The sequence below is a fragment of the Rhinolophus sinicus genome, chromosome 5 (assembly GCF_057876585.1).
Source record: "Rhinolophus sinicus isolate RSI-liver-muscle chromosome 5, RSI-T2T, whole genome shotgun sequence".
NCBI classification, from domain to species: Eukaryota; Metazoa; Chordata; class Mammalia; order Chiroptera; family Rhinolophidae; genus Rhinolophus; species Rhinolophus sinicus.
The window spans coordinates 35231267-35256957 of NC_142505.1; the positions used below are offsets into that span (position 1 = coordinate 35231267).

Sequence of the window (25691 nt, forward strand, 5' to 3'; positions counted from 1 at the left end):
ACCAAAAATGAGAGAAATTTATATCTGGGGAAAAATGGCATGCCCCTAGGGGCAAGTCAGTCACGTCTGGTTGAAGACATTCCAGAACGAAAATGCCTTAATTTTCTTAACAAAGACTTTCTCTGCATCAGGGACTGACAGTGATTCTACCTAGACAAAGTCAAACTACAGAAGGTGAAAGGACACTCCCCCAATACATATTTAAAAATTCATTCTATCTGCCTGTTGAAGGGAGAGGTAGGAAAGCACAGAGAGACCAAGGATTTACCAGTCCAATTCCAACAGATTAAGGATACACCTCAACATCTGTAGTATGTCAGCTGACATGGCTTTTAAGTGTCTGACATGTAATTGATGGGGAAAATGTGCTATAGGATTTTTAAGCATAAATTTATGTAAACTCGGGTATCGACAGATGATTCATGTATTTGTTTATTTAGTATGGAGAGGCATTCCCTAAAAGCATGCTTCAGCCCTCTTAGAGTGAGCTCTTGATCTCTACTCTCTCTAATTGTGGTTTCTTGTATTTATACCCAACTTCCTATTACTGGTGAGGACTTTCAAGAACTATATACTGTTTATACTTGATGTGTCTCCTAATCACTTTTTCCTTCCAGATTCAAAATAAACCAGAAAAGAAACCTGGAACACCACTTCCACCTCCAGCCTCCTTTCCAAGTGTTCCCCAGCCTGTCTCCCCTGCTCCTCGTGTGAATAATGTGAACGCAACGTTGTCTATAAACATTCCACGGTTCTACTTTCCTGAAGGGCTCCCCGATGCCTGCAGTAACCATGAACAGACCCTAAGCAGGATTGAGACTGCGTTCATGGATATTGAAGATCAGAAAGCAGATATTTACGAAATGGGAAAGATTGCAAAGGTAATATAACTACTAAAGGATATGTAATCTCCCATTCTCTAGCAATCCCAATCTCTCTCCACTGCCTCTTTGTTCTCTGTTTTTAAGCATGCATACATTTTTGGGGTGTTTTTTTTTTGTCATGTTGAAAAAATTTACTTGATCCTGATATATCTTTAGCTATGGTCCTATTTCATGGAACTCTTAAGTTTGAAAGAAAACCTTAGTCGTCTTCCAGTCCAGCTTCCCATTTAATATAGGAATTCCGTCTGACATCGCCAGCACATAAATTCATTCTCTGCTTGAATGCTTTCAGTGACAGGAAGCTCACTACCTTGCCAAGCAGCCTGTCCCATGATTAAATATAGCCTTACTTGTTAGAAAAATTTCCCTTGTGTTGAATACAAATCTTTTTTTGTTGTTGTTCTTATCCAATAATCATAACTCTTTGTCCTGAAGCCAGGCAAGAAACCATTAGGCCAGCTCAACACTGTAATTCTAATCAGAAATAAATGGATTTTCCACTAGGAAGCAAGTCTTTGATACTTTCCAATATATCCAACTGCTTCTAATTTAAGATCTTAGCTCCTAATGCCAAGACTACTGTAAAATATTCAGTAACTGGATTCCACACCTCCAGGCTCCTCTGAGAACAGTTAATACTGAGCATGACCATCACATTCTGTTTCATCATGCCATTCCCTAGCTCAGCACCATTCAGGGACTCCTACCACCCACAGCAGTGCTTGCTTTTGTTGGGGTTTTATTTTTATCATGCGTGAATATTGAAGAGTCAGCTCGTACCTCAGGACTGAGCAGTGATTTCAGGCTGCGCTTCAAGAAACAGGTTTAGTAGACTCAGGGCTGCATGTGGGCAGGTAGACCAGTGGGCGCTCCTGAGACCTTCTCCCACTTCCACTGGGAATGTTCCCCTGCTTTTAGGAGTAATAGGAGTAATATTTAAACTTTTGAAAACTACTGCTGCCTGTGTGAGCCTAACCCCTTTGCCCTCCCACAGGCAACCTCTGCATCGGGGCTCTTGGGGCTCTCCTCTCCTGCCAACCCCCACGTCACTTAGCTGCCATCGTGTCTTTGGAGAAGCCCCTGAGTGCCCACTCCAGTCATGCCCTGTCCTCTCTCCTACCTCTAACCTCAGAACATTGGTTATGACTGTTAAATAATTTGTAAATAGAGTGATTTTAAGGGAAATGAAAAGGAATTCTTTCTTTTATTCCCCCTTTCTTCTCTCCCCATGTTAGAACTTGCTTATTGATCCCTTAGATGTTTCTAATGAAAAGCGCTTTCCTTCTAGAATTAAGAGGTCACCCGTTTCCACTCTGTTTTACATATGAGGAAACTGAAGTCGCACACGTACTTACCTGAAGTCACAGAATTAGTACATGTCAGGAGACAAGTCCTCTGACACCTAGAACCATACTGTTTCTACCATAGGTTATCTCCCCTGAGCATATGCTAACATATTATTTGCTAACTTTCAATTAATATTCCCCCAAATAAATTGCAATGTCTTTCAGGACATTGATGTTTTTTCACCCAAAGCTTTGAGAAACGGCTGTTGTATGAACCAAGATAGTAAATTATTTGAATGGGCTGGAACTATGAATCTAAATCTAAAAGGTGGAATTTAGCATGAACGAAATCTGCATCTGGAGATAACATGTTAACCGCATAAATGCCGAATGGACTGTTTCTAACATGGCAACTATTAGTGTAAGAAACAGGCAGGCAGATGGAGAAACTGTCCAGATTAAGGGACACTGTAGTTCCTGGTGCTGTGCTGGGCTCACGTCTGGAGAGCCAATGCCAGTGATTAGTACCTGACTGTCAGAGACCTACAGCCTACATTGTCTTGAATTCGGGTCCTCTGGGTCACCCTTGCTCCTCTGAATATTCCCAGCCCTTGACGGAGGAGCCTGTTTTCCTGGCCTTTCTGTCCCCCTGCCCTCCCACCCCCCATCATGGTAGCCCTGCGCTGCTCCACGTTCAGTGGCCCTCTAGCACTCATGGAGTGAGAGGAGAGCAGAAAGCTTTAGGACTCCACAGGTGGTCAAGGGAGGGGTAGGGTAGAGTGTAGTCACGTCAGGGAAGTCTGGGGAGGCAGAGGGAAGACTGCTATTTACAGACAGTGAAGATTAATCTCTGCGTCATCATTGGAAAAGGCCAGTGTTGAAGCTAACGATGTAAGAAGTTTAAAAAGAAAACGGTTTTATTAGCTATGGTAAGTCATTTACATAACAAGTTACTGTTTATACCTAATCATGTGGCACAATAGACTAAGTGTGCATGTACATGTCTGATTCACTGGTCTGAACTGTGCTTGATTATAGCCCTAAATTTCATTCATGGGTGCCAAGCATTGGTCTTCATTGCTCTTAGACCTTAATTGTCAGTTCAGGTAGCAAGGTAAACTGCTCATACCTTTAAAAACTTAAAACTAATGTTGCATATAAAAATGAGAATGTATATAATGACCTCAGAAGATATCACAAGTGTATTGGTTTGTATTGTTTTGTCTTGGATTACTGTATCAGTTCATTTTGTTGGATTTTGCCTCTTTATTGTTAAAATCATTTATTTTAAAAATTCATTTAATCGTGCCTTCCAGTTAGTTAACCCCCATCTAATCCAGCTTTTACCTGACTCTGGCAGTCTGTTAGCACTCACTATGCCCTCCTTATTTTCAGCCATTCTTTGCTGTGCAGACCCGTCTCCTCTGCCACTAGGCAGTGAACTTTGCACCTGCAGCCCTTACACTCCGTGGCCTTGTGTTCCCACGAGAGGTTGGTCACTTGAAAGGGAGAAGAAAGACGTGTAAGGGACAGCAAGGGAAGAGGTGGTCAGGGTAGTTAAATGAACATTTCTATGGATTATTGTAATTTATAAAGCTATTTGGAAGGCCAGCTTGAGTTTGCAGTGTCCTCTTAGTGACACTTAAGTATAGCTGTCAAGACGGATCTGTTTCTTAAGTGCAAAGAAAACTGTGTGTTTATGAAATCTGCATCCGTTGGTGAAGTTCAGCTTATTCATCTTTGCCCTCAAACAGCCCTGGAGAGATTGACGCCCATTTCTGATTAAATTCTCAGTGTAGTGTGTACTTGTTTCCACAGCTTTAAGTGATGATGGAGAAGAAATGAAGCGAGAATGAATCTAAGAAGGACAAAAGCAGTGTAGGAACAGAATCTGAGGAATAGTAAGAAAAGCATTTGTTAGAGACTGGGCCTCTAGCAGAAAGTTGAAGGGGAAAAAATGCAACTGTTTTCTGAACCATACAAAGCCCTCCAGCCCCTCTCTTCTGAGTGATATAGCACCATCTTGACCCATCATGCCTGTGGCTTTAAGGTACCCTCTGTACCTTTAGCTCTTCATCTGCAGAGTGGGATAAAAATACCTGCCCTCTATTGCATAGGGATCACATGAGGACCAAATGAAATAACAAGTGTGAGACATTTTAAAATGTTAAGGAACATTGCAAATATTGGGTGATCATCTCTTCTTGTGTGTATTATAAGACAACCTGACTTTCAGTTCTTTATGTTAGGCCATTCTTAGATCAAATTACAAGTGTTACTCAAGTTTTCTTGGCTCTAGCAACTTTGCTTACTACACACCGACTCTTCTTCCTCTAAATCTGAATTTCCTAAACCCGTCTTCTGTATCTCCCTGTGCATTCCCACTTGTCATCCATTCTCTTCCTTTGTAAAAAGTCTTCACACCGGCTTGTTCTCTCTTCTGTTGTAAAAGCCTGCATTCAGCTGTCCTCAGATTAACATCATTTACTCGTACGTTCTTATTGATCTCTTGAAGCAGATGCAGGCCAGCCAGACTTCTTTTTTTCAATAGTCTACGTGCATTGTCTACAGCCCTTGCCATTCACTGCCCCTCTCATTTTTCCCTTGGGCATTTTCTCCAAGGGCCTGATATCGTCGTGCTGCCTAACCCTTGTTTACTCAGGGTACCCCACTATGAGCAACATAAGTCAACCGTTTCCAATCTACTTCAAAACATATCCATTCTGTACCGTATCTCTTAGGATTTTGCTTCTGGGTCATAATAAGTTTATGAGTGTTAATCTCTCAGTGACTCACTACTTACGAGCTGACATGTACATTTTAATGGGAGTCTTATGGAGAAAAGACTGTAATCCAAGGGAATGAAAGTAGTTTAATAGTGGAAGTAGCCGCACGGGAAGTGGTAAGCACACAGCTCTTGGAAGTGTTTCAGCTGAGGCTGGTGACCACTGCTCAAGATTGAGCTAGAAGATTCCTAACGCCTTCCAATTCTGAAAAATCCATGAGTGACTAATGGTGGGAGTTTCAAGCACTTTGGCGAGCCAGTTTCAATCTCTCCCTGTACTTTTCTGCATTTGTGGTTCTGCATCCCCACCTCCATAATACAGACTATTGTTTCAGCTTTCCCAACAGTTGCCAATAGCATGTCACATCTAAGAGCATTTTCTTGGCAAACCATCATTACGCATGAAAGAGAAGATTGGGATTGGGGAAAGTGGATTTGACAGTTTACAACCCAAAGTATATTAATTGTGAGCTTTGTACCTTGGCAATCATAATTTACACAATCAACAAATCCATTTGGTTGCTAAGCAACACCTTTCCCTCATTCTTGACCTTAGTGGAGGTATTTGACCTCTGGATGTAAGAAATCTTAAATTCCGTCCTGCTTGCAGAACATGCTTTAGTGGCGCTGGCAGGAGCAGCCTCTCTCTTATTTCTGCCCTCCCTTGGCTTGAATCTCACCTTCCATATCCTCCTCTCTGACGTGAACCCAGCAGCCTTAGGTGTTCTCGCAGCATAACTAATTGTAGACCGGGTACTCTTCAGTCTTCTGTGCCCTCCCCCCCCCCCCCCCCGCCCGTGCAGTAAGGCCTCATACTGGTGTAACTTTACCTGAACCTAATATGGATTCATATGTAGTCAACTTCCCAAAGAGAGCTTCCCTGTGTAGTATGATGAAGGCTCAACAGATCCTACATCTAATATGAATAGTAAGAATATCTTTGAAGAGTTCCAAATTTGTGAGTATGTTTTATGTGTATGAGTGTATACAAAATTGGGAACATTTGGAGACTCTGCTAATTATTTAGATATTACCACTAAAAGGGAAAAATTTTCTCTCTAGGAAAAAAACGTGAATTTGGTAAGAACGCTTTCTTATAAGAGTATAAGAATACTTTTCTTAATGGAAAGAAAGAGCTTTTTTTTGAGGAAGACAAAAATTATTACCCTTTAGGGTATTGTAGTTTTATATTTATTTCCAGTTCTTCCTAATGTTTTTATAATATGTAGTCATTTGTGGTAGCTTGTAATATATAAATAAATTATAGCATTTTGATTTTTTACCTTTCATCTTTTACCTGAATTATAACAATTTAAATAGATTTGACAGCTATTTTCTTGAACAGTGTAGGCTTTTCTGGTTCTTGAACTTGGGGCTTAATAACATAATAAGCAAAGGAGCGAGGGGGAGATAGGTGGTAGAGTATATTAACACTAAGTGACAGAGTAATAAAGGTGGCTATAGTTTTCTGCCATAGGAAGAAAGAGCATATACAACCATGACATTCAGTCATTTCTTTTTCTTTCTAGAGGGTAAAAAATATATGATGTAAGAGTGGTCGGAAGGGAGACTGGTTGCTTTAACTATCAGGGTAGGGGAAAGAAACATCATTAAAATTAACTTGGAGAAAACGTAAACGGATTTCCATTTTCTTCATTAAACATGTAATCATCTTATTTGGTTTCCCCTCTGTGTCTCTCTGAGTCTACAGTGGTTGATATATTTGCCTCTGTCCCAGTTTGCCTCCCCAAGGGCCCTTTTGTCCACTGTGGCATGAAGCATAAAAGCCACAAACGCCCTTTCTTTGGCCATGTTATCTCTTCACTGCTCCTTACACTGTACTTACGTTTTATTTGCAGGTCTGTGGCTGTCCTCTCTATTGGAAAGCCCCCATGTTCAGGGCCGCAGGGGGAGAGAAGACAGGATTTGTGTCAGCACAGTCATTCATTGCCATGTGGGCAAAGTAAGTATATGAGCAGTTAATTCTGAGACTGGCAAAAAGCCTTCTGGTCCTATTGACATGCTTTATAAAGTTTACTTATTCTACTCAAAGTTCACTTATTCTACTCATTTATTAATTTTTCCTTTACCTTTTATTTCAACAAATAAAATTCAATGATTCACAACCATATATATCCACACGCAAATCTTATATGTCTCTAATAAGCAAAACAGATCTTCAGAAATACCTGTTTAATAACTACTTGATAGTTTCTTAGTTTTTCTTGTTAAATTTCGGCCTTAGGATTTGACTCTTGCGGTGGTGACATAAAAGTAAAGATTTTCCTTTTAGGGGAGCAAACCACATGTTTCACATGATAATACAGCTTCCATTCTCATACCATCCAATTTAGAATCATCTAGTTGAGTTATTAAAAATAACTGAATTCCAATAAATTTTAGTCATTAATTTTTGAAAGCTCCAGTTAAGGAACAAAGGAGTAGTACATTTATCAGGATACTCCTGGATTTTTACATCCTGACAAGTTTTCTTCAAACCCAACTATCTTGTTTTTTTCTCCCTTCTTTTTTAAGAGTTATTTCTTGATATATTTATACATTTTAAGAGAATGTCATAGCTTGCCCCTTCTACCTCTTTTACCTGATCAGTTTTCTTTATATATGTTCTTCTCATCTTTTCTGGGCTAGATACCCTTCCTGGTAAACTCTTGGGGAATGCTATTCACCTTCATCATCATTATTTAAAATCCCCATGCAGAAGCAGCAGAATTCAGCTTACAGATGCTTTCTAATCCTTTTATGCCACTTAAAAGCCCTTAGGTATAATCCTTGAGGACATAGTAGGTGATTAATAAATGTATGCTTATTTTTTAAAATCTAGCAGCAAGTTGAGTTCGCTGAGTTCTTCATTCATTACAGTAGAATTAATCAGAGTATATAAGACTACCAGTTAATGGACTTCTTTTAAAGAACCACACTAAAGCTAAAAGTTGTAAATGATTCATGTTTTCCAGGTGGATTTTAGTCATTTGGTTACAGGGAATAGTTCTAAGTTGTCCAGATGCCAAGGACTAAAACTGCCATAGGAGAATCGTTCCTCATACATTATCTGGATGACATTCCAAAGTCAGTACCATGTTCACCATTCCACCTCTCCTATACCAAATAGAAAATTAGGGGATAAAATCTAAGAAATGTTCTTTTGTTTTTACTGTGTGGATAAGCAGTCCTAAAAGTAAGGGAATTCCTTAGAGGCTAGAAATAGCAAAAAGCACTAATTATCCAGGAATAAATTAGCAAAGGAATTGGCATTTACCCATGGGATAGTTCTGGCAGCCTAGAACCTGGGGGAAGAAAATAGAGCCTAGGGCTGGAACAGTGGGGAAGTTGGCTTGGATTCCCTCTCCGAACCCCACCGTTAAGCCAGGACTTCAGATGGGAGGTCCAGTGGTCTATTAGTTAGAATTATTGTTATTTTAAATCAGCATATAACAATAGCAGAATTCAGGAACGCAAAATGTGTAGATGTTCTAGCTTTCACTCAGTGAGCTTCTTTTGTCCTGGTGGGTGGGTGCCAGGCCCTGAAAAGGCTGCAGCTGGAGTGTGAACCAAGGGTAGAAAAAATAGGGATATGGCACAGCTCTTGTCAAGGTATCTTCGGCCACTGACTTCAGCGTTTTTAGCAAAAACCATCTAACATCTGGGAAAGCAGCAAGAAATGAACTTTGATTGTTAGCAGAAAACAAGAAGCTGGGAGATTAAAAAAAAATAATAATAAGTCTATTCTACAAAAGATTGGAGCCAGAGAGAACTGTAACCCTTATATTCTAAGTTGTTTTGAATATTCTAGGGCCCTGTGTTTGTGAGCCTGAGGCTGACCATAACAAAGGAAATCTCGTATCCAATTTGATTTACTTGCAGTTCACTACATCATGTTAAGGACAGTAACAGCCAGGTTTTTTTTTCTTAAGACTGTGTGTCACTGAGAGATGGTGGACATTTATGTTGTTGGATAGAGCAGCAGCCACAACAGCTGTATTCCTTTATTGAGATGAATCATTTTAATTTTATCTCTAGGGAAAAGAGATTTCTGTAGGAGGAAAAAGATGAAGCACAAATCTTCATTTTAGGAACTGCAGGAAATTGCTTATGAAGTTACATAGCATGAGCAACTGTCCCTTTTTTTTTTGCATTAAAAAAGTTCTATGAATAGATAAATGTATGTCTCTCTATAGTTAAGGTTTAGTTTCTGGCCAGATACTAAAATGGTTGGAGCGCCCTCTAGTGGGAACGCCCCTCTGAGCTTTTATTAGGTTGGTGCAAAAGTAATTGCGGTTTAAAATATTTTTTTTTGCAAAAACCGCAATTACTTTTGCACCAACCTAATAAAATGTCTTTTAAAAGCCAGGTGCTTTAAGGGAGATCCAGAGTGTGGCTATTTGGCAAGGTTAAGCAAGTAAGCATGAGTTCCCACACTGACCTTGAAAAAGATGTGTTTATTTTTGTAATTTTTTTACAAGTAGTACCCTTTGCTAAAGCAACTTGGACCAAAGTATAGTGTATTAAAACTTTCAAGTACAAAATATAACTGGCAGAATTAAAACATATTGACATACACATATGTGTGCTGACTTGCTCCAATAATAGGCTCTATATAATTTGAAAAATTAAAGTCAAATACAAAAGTAACAGCATAACAGGAAATAATTTCCCTCTGGTCCCTGTGCTTCTGGGGTAGACACTTCCTAGCCCTCCTCTGAGTTGTTTGTGGACAGACACCTTAGTGGGCCCTTGTTCCCCTGCCTCTGCTCTCCCTTCTTTCCCTGCCCTACTGCCCATTTCATATCTGTATTCTGACATCTGTTTTTCTTACAGTCATGGGATTTTTAGGGGAAAGACATCGCTCCACAGCTTTTTTGTTTGAGTTCCTAGATTACCAGCTTTGTGGTTGAGGTCCATTCAATGAAGTCAGTAATGTATGTCTCCAACTCTTTTATGCTTTACTTTCTTTTTACCTTTTGATGGCAACATGCCATTTGTCCATTCACATAACAAGATTTTGTCTTAAGAGCTCTGGAAGATACCAGTTTAGAATAGCTACGTTTACCTTCTTTCTCCAGCTTTCACGACTTTTATTATCTCCTTTCTCCTGCCATATAGAGTTCACCAGCCACAGCATTCGTTGTAAATCGTAATTTACCTTTTCTTTCTATTTCCTGCTTCTAATACCAAAAGGCCATACCTGAGTTAACTTTTCCCTTTCAGAGTAGCTCTCATCTGTCATGTCTGTGCAGGTTTTATATGGCAGTGCTATCTTTTCTTTATAAAGCGCTCCTTGCCAAAGACTCCACTGCCTTTTTGTTGTGATCTTCCCACCCGTTTTCCCGTCCTAAGAGGTGGTTCCCATCAGCAGGTATTGCACTAATCTTTTTGTGAAACGTATATGTAACTTTGGGGGCCTTGAGCATGCTAGAGAATGAGGAGGATAAATATAAAGATCATATGTAACTTTAACAATCACAAATGAAGTCACTTACGTATACATCTGTTAGTCAGATCACAAACATTTTTTGAGACTCTTCTTTGTGAAAGTTACTATGGTGAGTGCTAAAGAAAGAAAGAGCTATAACTTTGCCTTCCATTTAGGTGCCAGAGAGATTAAAGAAAGCTAACAGTACAGTGCTATAAATAATATGCATAAATTAAATAGTACAAAGATCACTAAGGAATTTAGTTGTCAGAGAAGGCTTTTTGAAAGAGGTGGGTTATTAGCTGGATCTTAAAGAATAGCCAGCATTCAGAGAGCAAAGTTGGGAGGGGTGGTGTTTTAGGAGAGCAGAACAGCATGAGAAATGGCACAGAGGCAAGAATGCACATGAAACACTCCGAGAATGGTGGGTCAGGCCAGCAGCCGGGAGTGGAAGCTCCATTTAGCAAAGCAGTAAGATAGGTAGACAGGCAGGCTCCAGCCTAATTACAGAGGCCTTCAATGTCCAACTTAGGCATTTAGACTTCCTCACGTAAGTAGTAGAGAGCTACTGAACATTTTTGAAAAGGGGGGATTATATAATCAAAGGATGCTTTAGAATGAAGAATTATCTATTGTATAAGGTTGGGTGAACACTGAAGCTGTTATGACTCTCTTCCCTTCTGACAGTCTCAGCATGAAATAATAAAACCCTGGACTTGATGGTATAATGGAAATAGAAAGGAAGGAATGGTTGTCTAAAGCATTTTGAGGAAATATTCCACAGGTCTCCAGTATTTCTGTCCTGTATTCCAAGCACCTAGTGGTCTAAGCTAGAAACCTAGGAGTCATCGTGGGCTTACCCCTTTCACCCATTCCCTTATTCCCACCCCCACCCATCAACTATCAACCCCATCTATCACCCCCACCTATCAACTATAACGTCCTTTTATTTCAACCATTTGCCCCTTTCTGTCTCCCACTGCCAGTATCCATGCTGAGGCCTATTAAAGATTTTGGCTTAATATTTTTGAAAAATACATTTGATTATGTCACTATCCATGTTAAAATTCTTCTATGGAATAGGCTGAAGTCTAGGCTTCCTGACTAACATAAAAGGGACTCTAGGATCCGATCCTACATGCTCATGTCCCCTTCTCTTACCACCCTGTGCTTGTAACTGCCCAAATATTCCATGCACTCTCACGCTAGGCATTTGTATGTGCGACTATCTTGACCTACAGCAACCTTCTTTCCTACTTCCCCTTTTTCAGGAATCTCATTGGCCACCTGTACCTTCCAGGACACCCTGTGCTTATTACTGCTGTTGTGGCTGTCACATAGGAGTATAATCTTACTGGTGTAGCTCTCTTACTAGACTATAAGCTTCTTAGCACAAAACTACTTCTTATTTTCTTTGTATCCCAGGTATCCTCAAGGTCAGACACAGTATCTGGCACATAATTAGCATTCAATAAATGATTAAGGAAGGAAATCAAGAAAATTTGGAAACTAATTGGATGTGGAAAATAAAGAAGAGAAATAAGTTTAAAATGACTTCAAAATTTCAAGCCCAGATAACTCAGGATGGTACCACCAATAACAAAAATAGATGTCCATGAAAAGAATTGACTTTGAGAGGAAGGTTTTAAATATGGTTTTTGATATTTTGTCTTTGCTGTCAGAGTATAGTATCCAAATGGAAATGTCCAGCAATTGGAAATTGGATGTAAGGAATTCTTGGCGCTCAAAGACTTAACTATGGTATTCATTTTTGTTTTTTTTAAACCTGATCCTTCAAAGTCTAATTTCAAAAGCCCCCTTTTAGGATGGCCCTGCATATGTCTGCCAACCTGGCCAAACAGAAGTTTACATCCCACGTGATGCATAGTGGGCCCTTCTGGCTGGTGGGTAGCTCTGGAGTTCTGGTCCCAGGTGTCCTGTGCTAACCCTGAACGGACTTTCTCCTTAAGTGTATTGTTACCCGTGTTAATGCAGTTGTCTCTGGAGTCTCAGCCCCAGAAGCATTCTACAAAAATAATATACCTGCTTTTATTGAGCTTTTATTTAGATGTCCTTTGACAAAATTAAGAGCATGGAAAAATTGGTGTTTTTTCTTTGTTTTTTTTCAATAAATATTTTTTAATTTTATTAGTTTCATGTGCACAAGACAAAGCAATACTTAGATGTTTATCATTTATATCCCTCACACTGTGAACCCCCCTGCCCCCATCCACTATCCCTCTGACATCGCACAGAGCCATTAGATTTCCACTGTCTCTATTCCTAATGCTGTACTCCGCTTCCTGTAACCATATACATACATATATATACATATGTATACATATATATACACATATATATATACATATATACACACACACACATATATATATATTTGGCATTATTATAGTTGGCATTCATTATTGTTCAACTTCAGGTGTACAGTGCAGAGATCAGACATCTACGTCATCGCTGAGGTGGTCTCCCAAATGGGACACGTGTCCATCAGATACCCTACAAAATGTTTACATTATTGATTACGTTCCCCAAATTAATTTTTAAAACCCCGTGGCCATCGTGTGGTTACCGACTATTTTCTGAACCCCTCACCTTCCCCCTTATTCCTACACCCCCGCCCCTCTAGCAACGCTCAGTTTTTCCTCTATGTCTCCAAAACTGTTTCTGATTAGTTCATTCACTTATTCTTTTCTTTAGATTCCACATATAAGTGAGATCATATGGTATTTGTCTTTCTCTGTCTGACTTATTTCACTTAACATAATGTTCTCTAGGTCCATCCATGTTGTTGCAAATGGTAAGATTTCTTTCTTCTTTATGGCTGCGTAATACTCCATTGTATAAATGTACCACAGTCTCTTAATCCAGTCATCTACCGATGGGCATTTCGGTTGTTTCCATGTCTTGGCTATTGTGTATAGTGCTGTAATAAACATAGGAGTGCATAAAGATTTTTGAATTGGAGTTTTGGATTTCTCCGGATAGATACCTAGGAGTGGAATTGCTGGATCATAAGGTAGTTCCATTTTCAGATTTTTGAGATACCTCCATACTGTTTTCCATAGTGGCTGCACCAATCTGCATTCCCACCAACAGTGCACAAGCGTTCCCTTTTCTCCGCATCCACGCCAGCACTTGTTGTTTGTTGATTTATTGATGATAGCCATTTTGACTGGGGTGAGGTGGTATCTCACTGTGGTTTTTATTTGCATTTCTCTGATGGTTAATGAGGTTGAGCATTTCTTCATATGTCTGTATGCCATCTGTATGTCTGTTTTAGAAAAATGTCTCTTCATGTCCTCTGCCCATTTTTTAATTGGGTTGTTTGTTTTTTTGGACTTGAGTTGAGTGAGTTTTTTTATAAATTTGTAATATTAACCCCTTATCAGATATATCATTGGCAAATATCTTTTCCCATTCAGTAGGATCCCTTTTTGTTTTATTGATGGTTTCATTTCCTGTGAAAAAACTTTTTAGTTTGATGTAATCCCACATGTTTATTTTTTCTCTTCTCTTGCGTGAGGGGATATATCAGTAAAAATCTTACTCCAGGTAATGTCTGTGAAGTTTCTTCCTATATTTTCTTCTAGGAATTTTATGGTTTCAGATCTTACATTTAAGTCTTTAAGCCATTTTGAATTTATTTTTGTATATGATGTAAGGAGGTGGTCCAGCTTCATTTTTTTCCATGTGTCTGTTCAGGTTTCCCAGCACCGTTTATTGAATAGACTGTCTTTACCCCACCGTACTACATTCTTGCTTCCATTGTCGTAGATTAAATGGCCGTATAGGCATGGATTTATTTCTGGACTCTCTATTCTGTTCCATTGATCTATGTGTCTGTTTTTATGCCAGTACCATGCTGTTTTGATTACTGTAGCCTTGTAGTATAATTTGATGTCAGGTATTGTTATACCTCCCACTTTGTTCTTATTTCTCAAGATTGCTGAGGCTATCCAGGGTTTTATATGGTCCCATATTAATTTTAGGATTATATGTTCTATTTCTGTGAATAATGTCGTTGGTAGTTTGATAGGAATTGCGTTGAATATATATATTGCCTTAGGCAGTATGGACTTTGTAACTATATTAATTCTTCCTATCCATGAACATGGTATGTGTTTCCATCTATTTGTATCTTCTTTCATTTCTTTCTTCAGTGTCTTAATAGGGTTTTTTTAATCATTGAAAAGAAAACACTTGATTCTTGATCTAAATGGCCTTCAGATCAGACTGAAATTTCCAGCCGTTGATGTTGTATTGTTCACATAGCCAGTCTTCCTAAGCAGTTGTTTCTTTCTACAGGCTGCTGAATAATCATCATGATGATGCCTCCAAGTTTATCTGTCTTCTAGCAAAGCCCAGCTGCAGCTCTCTGGAACAGGAGGATTTTATTCCTTTACTTCAGGTAATTTTCATCTCCTTTTTAAAATGGGTATATTCTTAGAGTTTCAGAGGTTTTTTAAGTTTTTGAAATGTAAGGTATGTCAATTGAGATACACAGATCTAGAGGTCAGATTTCTAGAAGAGTGGTTTTCGTGCTTGTTTTACTAGCAAAATGCTTTTGTTAAATGGAAATTAACAAAGAACCCATAGTACAAAACAGATACAACAGAGCTACTCCCACTGAAGCAGAAGAGAGGAGTCACTCAGCCTCCCTTGCCCACCCACAGCAGTCACTGAAGCACCTTCTGAAGCCAGGCATTTGGTCTAGTTGACCTTTATTAAGGTTAAAGAGAAAGCTCTCCAACAGAAAGAGCCCACTCGGAGAGGATTTATATCTAGGCCTTCTGATGAGAATCAGTTACATGCTAATATTGACTCTGTTTTTACTTCATAGCCTCATATATTGCTTATTAATATTCTTAATTTCACATCTAAATATTCGGTTTTCCTAAGCAAATCATAAATGCCTTGAAGCTAAGGTCTGACTTTCATTTCTCTTGAATGCACATCATTGTTTAGTTGTTCCAATAAATCCTTGTTGACTGTTAGGATGCCTGAAGAAGGGCAGAAAAATGCACTGACATAGTTGTTTTTCCTTAAATTGTATTCGTGGCTGTCATCACTTTTTTAAAAGATTTTTGTTGACATACAACATAAACACACCAAAAAAAACCCACATAAATCACAAGTGCACCAATCAGTTAGTTTTCACAACATAAACACATCTGCGTAGCCAGAACCAGACCAAGAAACAAAACATTACCAGTACCCCCAAAGCCACTCATGCTCCCTCCTAGTCACTGCCACCCTAGAGTAACCACTCCTGACTTCTAACACCATATGACATAGATTTTTTAATTACAGTAACAATTTTTCATCTTCAGAATATGAAGTTTGGTTATGATTTAAGTTCAGGGTCTTTGAGCTTGTCTTAATTTGCATGATGGCCTTGATTATCCTTAGATAATCATCTGCTACATGTTTTTGTTCCCCTTGAAAAAGTACTCATGAGAATGAGGATTTTTAATAGTTTTTTACGTTTAATCAAGACCATTATACGTAATAATGTCCAATGTTACATATTCCTATTTATGTTTTGTGAAATCTCAAATATTAGAACTATATTGCTAATAAAACATTCAGTTTTAATAACAGTTCTCTATCCACCCCTTACCCTCACCCCCTTGATCCATTCTTGGTTCCGCCTTGACTCTTACAAACTGCATCTTTTTCTGACCAGCTTCTGGTTGAGTCTGAACAATGAATAGCACTGCCAGAGATGGGAGGGCAGAGGAGAGAGGAGTTAGCATTTCTTTCCCTTTCTCAGCTTCAGCACAGTAACTATCTCTCTGTAATACAGCTTCTGCGGCTTCACAGTTCTAGAGCCTACTGGGCTCCCATAACACTGCTCTTCCCCTTGTTCCTTTGGCCCTAGGGATTGTACAGTATCCTTCAGTCGCTCATCCCCCGTGCCTCACCATTCCCTTGTTTGTTCTCATAACCTGTCCATGCTGTACACGTAGTCCCTTCATGAAAGGTTCATGTGGGTGAATTCTTTCTCTGTGGGGATCCTACCTGATTTTCATCAGAAGCTTTAATAAAATTTTCAACAGGAATATAAATTGAGTCTATACCAAGATAATTACAAACAAACAACAACAAAACTATTAACTTTGAGTTAGTGAACATTTATACTTCATTTCCTTAAATTTAAGGAGAAATTTTATTTTTATTTAAGAAGTGGACTTGTGGAGTCTTCTGGTAAGAGATGACAGACTGAATAGATGCATTCTCCTCCCATTTTTTGAAACTCCTCTTAAGTTAAAATATAGAAATTGGAAAGGAATAAACCAATGAAAGTGAATACGATGGTGAAGAACAGAGGAGGGAAAAAATTGATGTATATGAGATTTCAGTATTTCCTGAAGATGGAAAGTGGAAGCAGGCTAAGGAAACCACAGCGCAGAACAAGGGGCTGTGTATGGGCTGCAGGAGAGAATTGTACTGTTCTGCTTCATGCTGCTCCTTAGGATCCCAGAGGCTGTAAACTCAGGGTTGGCAGATCTGATCAGAAGTGTTAGAAATGGGGATTCATTGAAGGTTGGTATACAGAACAATTGACAGTTGACTTCTTACCTGGCATTGTGAAGTATAGCCTGGCATTTACTCACAAGCATAAACTAACAAAATATACAATAAAGCATGTTAAGACACATTGCAATAAAGGAGAATCCTAGATAGTATCTGACCAGTACTCCTCAAAACTGTCAAGGTCATCAAACCAAGGAAAATCTAAGAAACTGTCATAGCTGAAAGGTGCCTAAGGGGGCATGACAACTAATGTAACATGGGATCCTGGATAGAATACTGGAACAGATAAAAAACATTAGATAAAAACTAAGGAAATAGGAATAAAGTATGGCCTTTAATATTAGTAATGTATCAATATTAATTTATTATAACTAACACTAATATAAGGTATTAATAATAGGGGAAACTGGATGCAGGGCATATGTGAACTCTATGCCATCTTCTCAAATTCTGTGTAAATCTAACACTTCTAAAAATTAAATTCTTTTAAAAAAAGAATTACTATATTCAGGGATATTATATAAAACAAGAATAGAATATTATGAAAACAGAATGCTAACACAAAAAAGAGCTGTTAGAATTTTAAAATGTAGGTACTGAAATTAAAAATTTCAAAAAAAAAAAAAAAATTCAACAGAAGTCCTGGAAACTAAAGTTAAGGCTCTCTCTGGCATGCTGATGCATGCACGTGCACACACACAAGGGAGAGAACATAGAGGACCGATTCAAGAATTTCAACATCTAACTAACTGGAGTCTGGGAAGACAGAAGGCGGAAAATGGAAAGAAGGAAATCATCAAAGAGATAATACAGGATGGAGAGAATTGGACAAACTGGAATGATAGGCTGGGTCCAAAGAGCAGGAACCCAATGGGATTCCTTGAAATTTCTGTTTTCCTCCTTGGGGGAAACACAAGACACGTGTGTAACCAGCGGCTGATCAAAAACAGAATGTGATCCCACTCCAACCTCTCATGCTCCCTCCAGTCACTGCCCATAGAATGAAATGAGTACAGAACACTAGTCTTTTGGTTGGAAGGAGCCACTGAATGGCAAGCATAATGAATCATAATTTTAAAAAGGGCATACATAAACATGTCTTCCTGAAATTTTAGGAAAATACTGTGAAGAGAAGATACTTAAAGCTTCCGGAGAGAAAAAAAGATCACTTTAATAGGAACAAGAATTGGGATGGTATTAGATTCTCATTGGCAACTCTGGGGAAATGAATTTGAACTCAGAATTCTATATCTTGCCAGGTTTTCAATTCAATATGAGGTTGTCATGAAGACTTTAAAAACTCAGAAAGTGGTCCTCCTATTTTCCTAGAGAGTTACAGTAGCCTCCCCCTCTTTTTTGTGGTTTCATTTTCCAAAGTTTCAGTTAAATGCCATCAACCACAGTTCAAAAATATTAAATGGAAAATTCCAGAAACAATAAATTCATAAGTTTTAAATCATGTTCCATTCTCAGTAGTGTGATAAAGTCTTGCACCATCCCACCCTGGACATGAATCTTCTCTTTGTCTAGCATAGCCACACTGTATATGCTACCTGCCCATTAGTCACGTAGTAGCCATTTTGATTATCAGATCAACTGTTCTGGTATTGTAGTGCTTGTATTCAAGTAACCCTTACTTTACTTAATAATGGCCTTGTTTGAGTTGTTTAAGTACTGTTCTGTAACCACAGCAAAATTTTCTATAGTTTAGATGTTATACACTAAAATGTTTTACAATCTTTTGACTTTATAAATAGTGGTGAAATGTAGATAAACCAGTATATAAGGAATGCATTTTGTTTCTTATGGGTCCAACGTCCAGTGTCCCTTAGGGCATTCAGAGGAGAATGTTCCAGGCATTGAGGTTAAATAGGCTTTTTCTTACTCTTCATCAGTTGTTTATAATCATGTCATATTTCAGTTTGCTTTGTTTAGGGCAGACTCTCTTACACAGTTTTTTCACTTTTCTTGGAGTATTTGATTGCTTTTCTTTAATTTGTTGATACAGAATGCTGTGTGTGCCTTCATCATACCCTCTAGTTTCCTTTTTCTCAAATATAACAAATATTGCATGGACTCCCTCCCTCCCTTCCACTTCCCTTTATGGAGAACTCCTTCAAAGAGATATTCCACTACCTTCTCTATTCTGGACTGGCTGCTTTTCAGCTGCCATTCTGGGACTTCCCTTCACTGCTTCTCTGAATTGAATCCACTGTTTCCTGGATCTCTTTCTTGGTTTGCTTAATTTGCTGTAGTATATATTCAAATACAGTAGTCCCCCACTATCTGCAGGTAATACATTTCAAGACCATCAGTGGATTCCTGAAACCGTGGATAGTACTGAACCCTGTATATACTATGTTTTTATATATATATGTCTATATTTAGATGTACATATAAATATATATCTATGATAAAGTTTAAAATTTATAAATAAGGCAAGGAAGAGATTAACAATAATAAAACCATTATAATATACTGTAACAAAAAGTATGTAAATGGCTTTGAGGCCATTATTAAGTAAAGTTGCCAACAAAATGTGAGGGGGGGGGAAGAGGGAGAAGAGAAAGTAAGGGTAGGGGTGCTATTATCATCATCCCTTGTAAAAGGAAATAAAGGCACTAAACTGAATGGAGTGAAAATTAAATGTATAAATATATTATTTTCAATTTACAAGGATAACCAATACAAAAACTACCCCACAGAAAAGCACCAGGCCTAGATAGTTTCACAAGGGAATTCTACCACACTCTCAAGGACAAGATAGTCCTAATGCTCAATAAATTTTTCAGAGAATTGGAAAGGAAGGAAAACTCCATAGCTTCTTTTATGAAATAAGTATAACACTGATACCTAAACCAGGTAAAGACAGTACAAAAAAGGAAGCAGCAAATGTATATAATTCATGATTAATGATAAAAAGTAATAAATAAAAATATTACTAAACAGCATGTACAGAAACCAGTGGGATTTATTCTAGGAAGGCAAGGTTGGCTCAGCATTAGGATCTATATATATTATATATCATAGCTAAGGGAAAAAATCACGATTATCTCAATAGATGCTGAAAAGACTTCAGAAAATTTAACATCCATTCATTAAAAAAAAAAAAAAACCTCAAGAAAATAGGTATTTGAGGTACTTACATGAATATATATAGAGGGTGCCAAAAAATGTATATATATTTTAAGAAAGGAAAAAACTGTATTAATATTGTAATACTTAATATATACCAATAACAAAAGATGAATACAAGTCATGAGTATACATTTTTTTGGCACCCCCAGTGTATGTATGTGTGTGCGTGTGTGTATACACATACACACATGCATGCATGCACAGGCATGCGTACACACACCTTAGTGCTAAAGCCAGTTTAACAGGAAAAATTAGAGGCATTTCCACTAAGATCAGAAACAAGGCAAGGATGCTGAAATCCACACTACTGTTCTAATATTGTAGTAATTATACAAGAGAAAACAAAGGCATAAGAGTGAATGCCTCTAAGATTGAATGAATGAAAGAAATAAAAATATCTATTCATAAATGACATGACAGTAAACCTGGAAACCCAAGAAAACCCATCCATGATAAAACTAACTCAAACAATAAAAGAATTCAATAAAGTAGGAGGAAATAAAATTAATGTACAAAGTCAACAGATCTTCCATTTTTGACCAAGATGGTATAACAGGGACTGGATTTGCCTTTCCATCTGAAACAACAAAAAACATCAGGTAAGAAATATAAAACAATGGTTTTCAAAATGCTGGACATCTGGCAACTAATGATAGTGATTCCTGAGAAACAGAAAACAAGGTGAGCCTTATAATTAACCCAGCTTATTGCCTCGAGAGAGTTTTCAAGCCACAGTATGAAGATGGGACCCTAGGCAAGTCCAGTGGACTCCCTGAGTTTAGAAAACAGCTGAGAGTCTAGGAGGACCACGGGAGCTAGAATTCTCAGGTCAGAGTACTGGGGAGGAGAGAATTGCGGAGAAAATGCCAGAGATCTTCAGTACTCCTCCATCTTTAGCAGAGTACTGATCAGTGGTTGTATATGAGGAAAGTAACCAAAGCTGAAGAAAGAGCTATCCAAGATTAGAGGGAACAGTACCCAGGGACAGTAACACTATCTGTCCCCACCAGCCAGACTGGAAAACCTCATAATATATGGGACTTGGGGTAGAGTAGTCATAGGAGTCTTGCCTTAATAGTGGGGAATAATTAGCCCTATGTTAAACACTGCTAGGTCCTGACAAACAAATCTAAAAAGCAAGACCTAAAAGGATAAAAGAATTTCAAAGTAACTTAGCATCCCAGAACATAGCTTGAGAATATTTGTAAGAATGTAAGAATATCCAGCAATCAACAAGGTAAAACTCATAATGGCTGGTGTCATCAGGCATGCAAAGAAGCAGAAAAATACAGTCGATAATAAGGAGAAAAGTGAATCAATTGAAACTGATACAACTGACACAAATGTTAGAATTAGCAAACAAGACCATTAAAACAAATATAACAATATTTTTGAAGACACAAATTGAATTTCTAGAGATAAAAACTAAGATGTCTAGGGTGAAAAATATACCGGATTGGATTAATAGCAGATTAAACATTACAAATGAAATGATTAGTGCACTTGAAGACAAAGAAAACAAACTACCCAAAATCAGACAGGAGGACACAAAGAAAGAATTAAAGAAAAATGAAAAGAGCATCAGTGAGCTGTGGGATCTAGCACATTTATAAAACGTGCAACCCAACATATTTATAAAATAAATAATTTGTTATGTACTCGCTTCGGCAGCACATATGCTAAAGAATTTGTTAGGTCTTTGTCCTGGATTCCTAGGACAGAGCTTCTAAACCCTTGGAATTTCCCAAATGATAGGAGTTTTTTGTTTTTTATGGTGGGCTCTTGGGACCATGCCTGAGTTTATACTAATGAAGTGAGTCATGCTAGGCCCCTAGATAGTGTCACGATGATGCTTGCCATGCCAAAAAGACCAACCATGTGATTAGAGGTGGGGGCTTTCAGCTAGGTGATATCAACCTGACCTTCAAGGAGGGGTGGAAACATGGAGATTGAGTTCAGTCGTGTGGCCAATGATTTGATCAATCATGCCTACATAATGAAACCCAATTAAAAAAAACTCTGAACACTGACACTCAGTTGAACTTCCCTGGTTAGTGATACACAGTTATGTGCTGCGAGGATGACTGTGTCCTGAGGACACAGAAGCTCCACATTTGGAACCTTCCCACATGTTGCCCTATGTGGACCTATTTGGCTGGTCCTGAGTTGTATATCGTTCATCATAGAATAGTAATTATAATTACTTTCTTCAGTTCTGTATGTCATTCGGACACATTGTTCAAGTTGAAGGGATAGTGGAAAACCCCAGATTTATAGCCAGTGGTCAGAAGCATAGGTGGCCTGGGAACTCCATAGTAACAACTGGTGTCGGATATGAGAAGAGTCTTGTGGAGGATTGCACCCTTAACCTGTGAAATCTGCACTAAATCTGGATAGTTTGTGCTGCATTTGCATTGCAGGGGAACAGAAAAATTATTTGAAGAGATAATGGCCCAAATTTTTCTATATTTGATAAAAACTATAAACTCACAAACCCAAGATGCTCCATAAGCTCCAGCACAGGAAACACAAAACTATCCTAAGGCACATCAAAATGAAATGGTTCTAAACCAGTAATAAACAGAAAGTTTGAAAAGCAGCCAGAGAAAATAGTCACATTTCATAGAGTGGAACAAAGATAAAGATGACAGCAGATTTCATGTTGGAAACAGTCCAAGCCAGAAGACAGTGGAACAACATCTTTAAAGTACTGAAAGAAAAGAACTCTCAGCCTAGAATACTATACCCAGTGACAATATCTTTCAAAAATGAAGGTGAATTAAAACTTTTTTTTTTTGGACACAAAAGCTGAAAGAAATCATCACCAGCAGAAATGCACTACAAGAAATGTTTTTTTGTTTAGGCAAGGAAGAAATAATACCAGATGGAAATACAAATCTATGCAAAGGAATGAAGAGCTCCTGAAATGGTAATTACATGGATAAATGTATGTGATTATTTTTCATTCAAATTTTTTTAGAAGACAACTCCTTAAACAAAACTACCAATAATGTATTGTGTTTATAACATGTTTAAGTACAATTTGACGGCAATAGCATAAAGGCTGGGAGAAGAGAAATAAAAGCACCATACTATTTTTTGGTTCACATATAATCATGAAGTAGTATAGTAACACTTGAAAGTAGCTTGTAATAAGTTAAACATGTATGCTTTAACCTCTGATGCAACCACTAAAATAACGGAGTGATAGCTAATAATCCAAAAAGAGAAATAAAATAAAAGAATCATTAAAAACAAAACAAAACTCATTTAAGCCAAAAGCAGAACAGGAAGGGGGAAAGAAAGGAATAAAGAATGATTGGTCAGATAGCAAGATGATAGGTAAACCTAACCATATCAACATTCACATTAAATATAAGTAGTATGAATACTCCCAAAAGGCAAAGATTAGACAAAAAAGCAAGACCCAAAGAAGTGTACTTTAATTATAAAGACACAAGTAGGTTAAAAGTAAAAGGAGAGAAAAAGATATACCATGCTAACAGTAATAAAAAGAAAGCTCTTACAAATAAATGGAAAACAAATAAATAGATTGGAAGATGGACTGTTGTTAAATTCCCATACTTCCCAGAACAGTCTACATATCAGTGCAATCTTCATCAGAATCCCTATGGTCCCCTTCTCCACGCCCCAATTCTATTCTCTGCTTCTATGAGTTTGACTGTTTTAGATATAAGTGGAATAGTGGAGACGTTGTTCAATGGGTATAAAGTTCCAGTTATGCACAATAAATAAGTTCTAGAGATCTGCTATACAGTAGTGCCTATATTTAATAATATTGTATTATGCAGTTAAAATTTTGTTAAAAGGTAGATCCTATGTTAGGTATTCTTACCAAAAAAAAAAGCACAGAGAAATCTTTGGAGTTGGATATATTTATTACCTTAATTGTGGTAATGATTTCCTGGGAATATGCATATGTTAAAACTCATCAAATTGTACACATTAAATATGTGCAACTTTTTGTATATCAGTTATACCTCAATAAAAATTTTTTAAAATACCAGTGGTATTTTTTTGCTTTAAAAGATAAAACAATCGTAGAATTCATATTGAATTTCAAAGGCCCTGGAATAGCCAAAACAATCCTGAGAAAGGAGAACAAAGCTGAAAGCCTCAAACTTTCTGACTTCAAAAACATACTACAAAGCCACAGCAACAAAACAGTATGTTACTGGCATAAAGACAGACATATAGACCAATGGAACAGAATAGAGAGCCCATATGCTCAAATGCTCTTCAACATGGATGTCATGGGGGAAAACTGGATACCCACATGCAAAAAAATAAGACCCTTGTCTTAATGATATAGAAAAATTAACTCAAGATAGGTAAAGACTTAAACATAAAACCTGAAACTATAAAACACCTAGAAGAAATACATCGGGGAAAGCTTCATGACTTTGGATTTGGCAGTGATTTCATGGATATGGTACCAGAAGCATAGGCAACAAAAGCAAAATTAGACAAATGGGACTACATCAAACTTAGAAACTTCTGAACAGCAAAGGAAACACAGTGAAAGGCAGTGTACAGAATGGAAAACATATTTGCAAACATATCTAATGAGTTAATATCCAGTTTATGTAAAGAACTATGATTCAGTGATAACAAAAAACAAATAACCTGATTTTATTTTTTTAATCATACAGTTTTTTTATTTTATTAAATTTATTGAGATGGCATTGGTTAATGAAATTATATAGGTTTCACATGTACAGTTCTATAATACATAATCTATTGCATTATGTGTTCACCACCAGTTCTCCTTCCATCGCCATATATTTGACCCCCTTTACCCTTTTCTACCTCCCCCCTGCCTTTCCCTGGTAACCACCGTGCTTTTGTCTGTGTCTATAAGTTTTTATTTGTTTTGTCTTGTTTGTTCATTTGTTGCTTTTAGTTTTATATCCCACATATGAGTGAAATCATATGATTCTTGACTTTTTCCATCTGACTTATTTTGCTTAGCATGATATCCTCAAGATCCATCCATATTGTTGAAAATGGCAGTATTTCTTTTTATGGCTGAGTTTCCATTGTATAGTATATGTACTACATCTTCTTTATCCAGTCATCTATCAAAGGACACTGGTTGTTTCCATGTGTTGGCACCGTGAACAGTGTTGTAGTGAATATAGGGGTACATATATCTTTACAAATAAATGTTTTCAAGTTTTGGGGGTAGATACCCAGAAGACGGATTGCTGGGTCATATGGTAACTCTATTCTTAATTTTTTGAGGAAACCTTTTTCCATAGTGGCTGTACCAATTTACATTCCTACCAGAAGTGTATGGGGGTTCCTTTTTCTCCACAACCTCTTCGACACTTGTTATTACTTGTCTTGTTGATAATAGTCATTCTAACAGGTGGGTGGTATCTCATTGTGGTTTTGATTTGCATTTCTCTGATAACTAGTGAAGTTGAACATCTTTTCATATATCTGTTGGCCATTTGTATGTCTTCTTTGGAGAAGTGACAATTCAAGGTCTGCCCATTTTTTAATTGAATTGTGTGTTTTTTTATTGTTGATTTGTATAAATTATGTATTTTGGATATTAACCTCTTATCAGAGATGTTGTTTGCAAA

General features: G+C 37.7%; 1 protein-coding gene across 3 annotated transcripts in view; it reads left to right on the forward strand.

Annotated features, from left to right (window-relative positions):
• Positions 1-25691, forward strand: part of PPP2R3A (protein phosphatase 2 regulatory subunit B''alpha) — a 121623-nt gene that overhangs the window by 30513 nt on the left and 65419 nt on the right. For all 3 annotated transcript variants that reach the window (XM_074312883.2, XM_074312885.2, XM_019748005.3), the window contains 3 exons: positions 618-881; positions 6815-6918; positions 14710-14812. In XM_074312883.2, coding sequence (XP_074168984.1) covers positions 618-881; positions 6815-6918; positions 14710-14812 — 471 coding nt within the window. The remainder of the gene's footprint in view (positions 1-617; positions 882-6814; positions 6919-14709; positions 14813-25691) is intronic.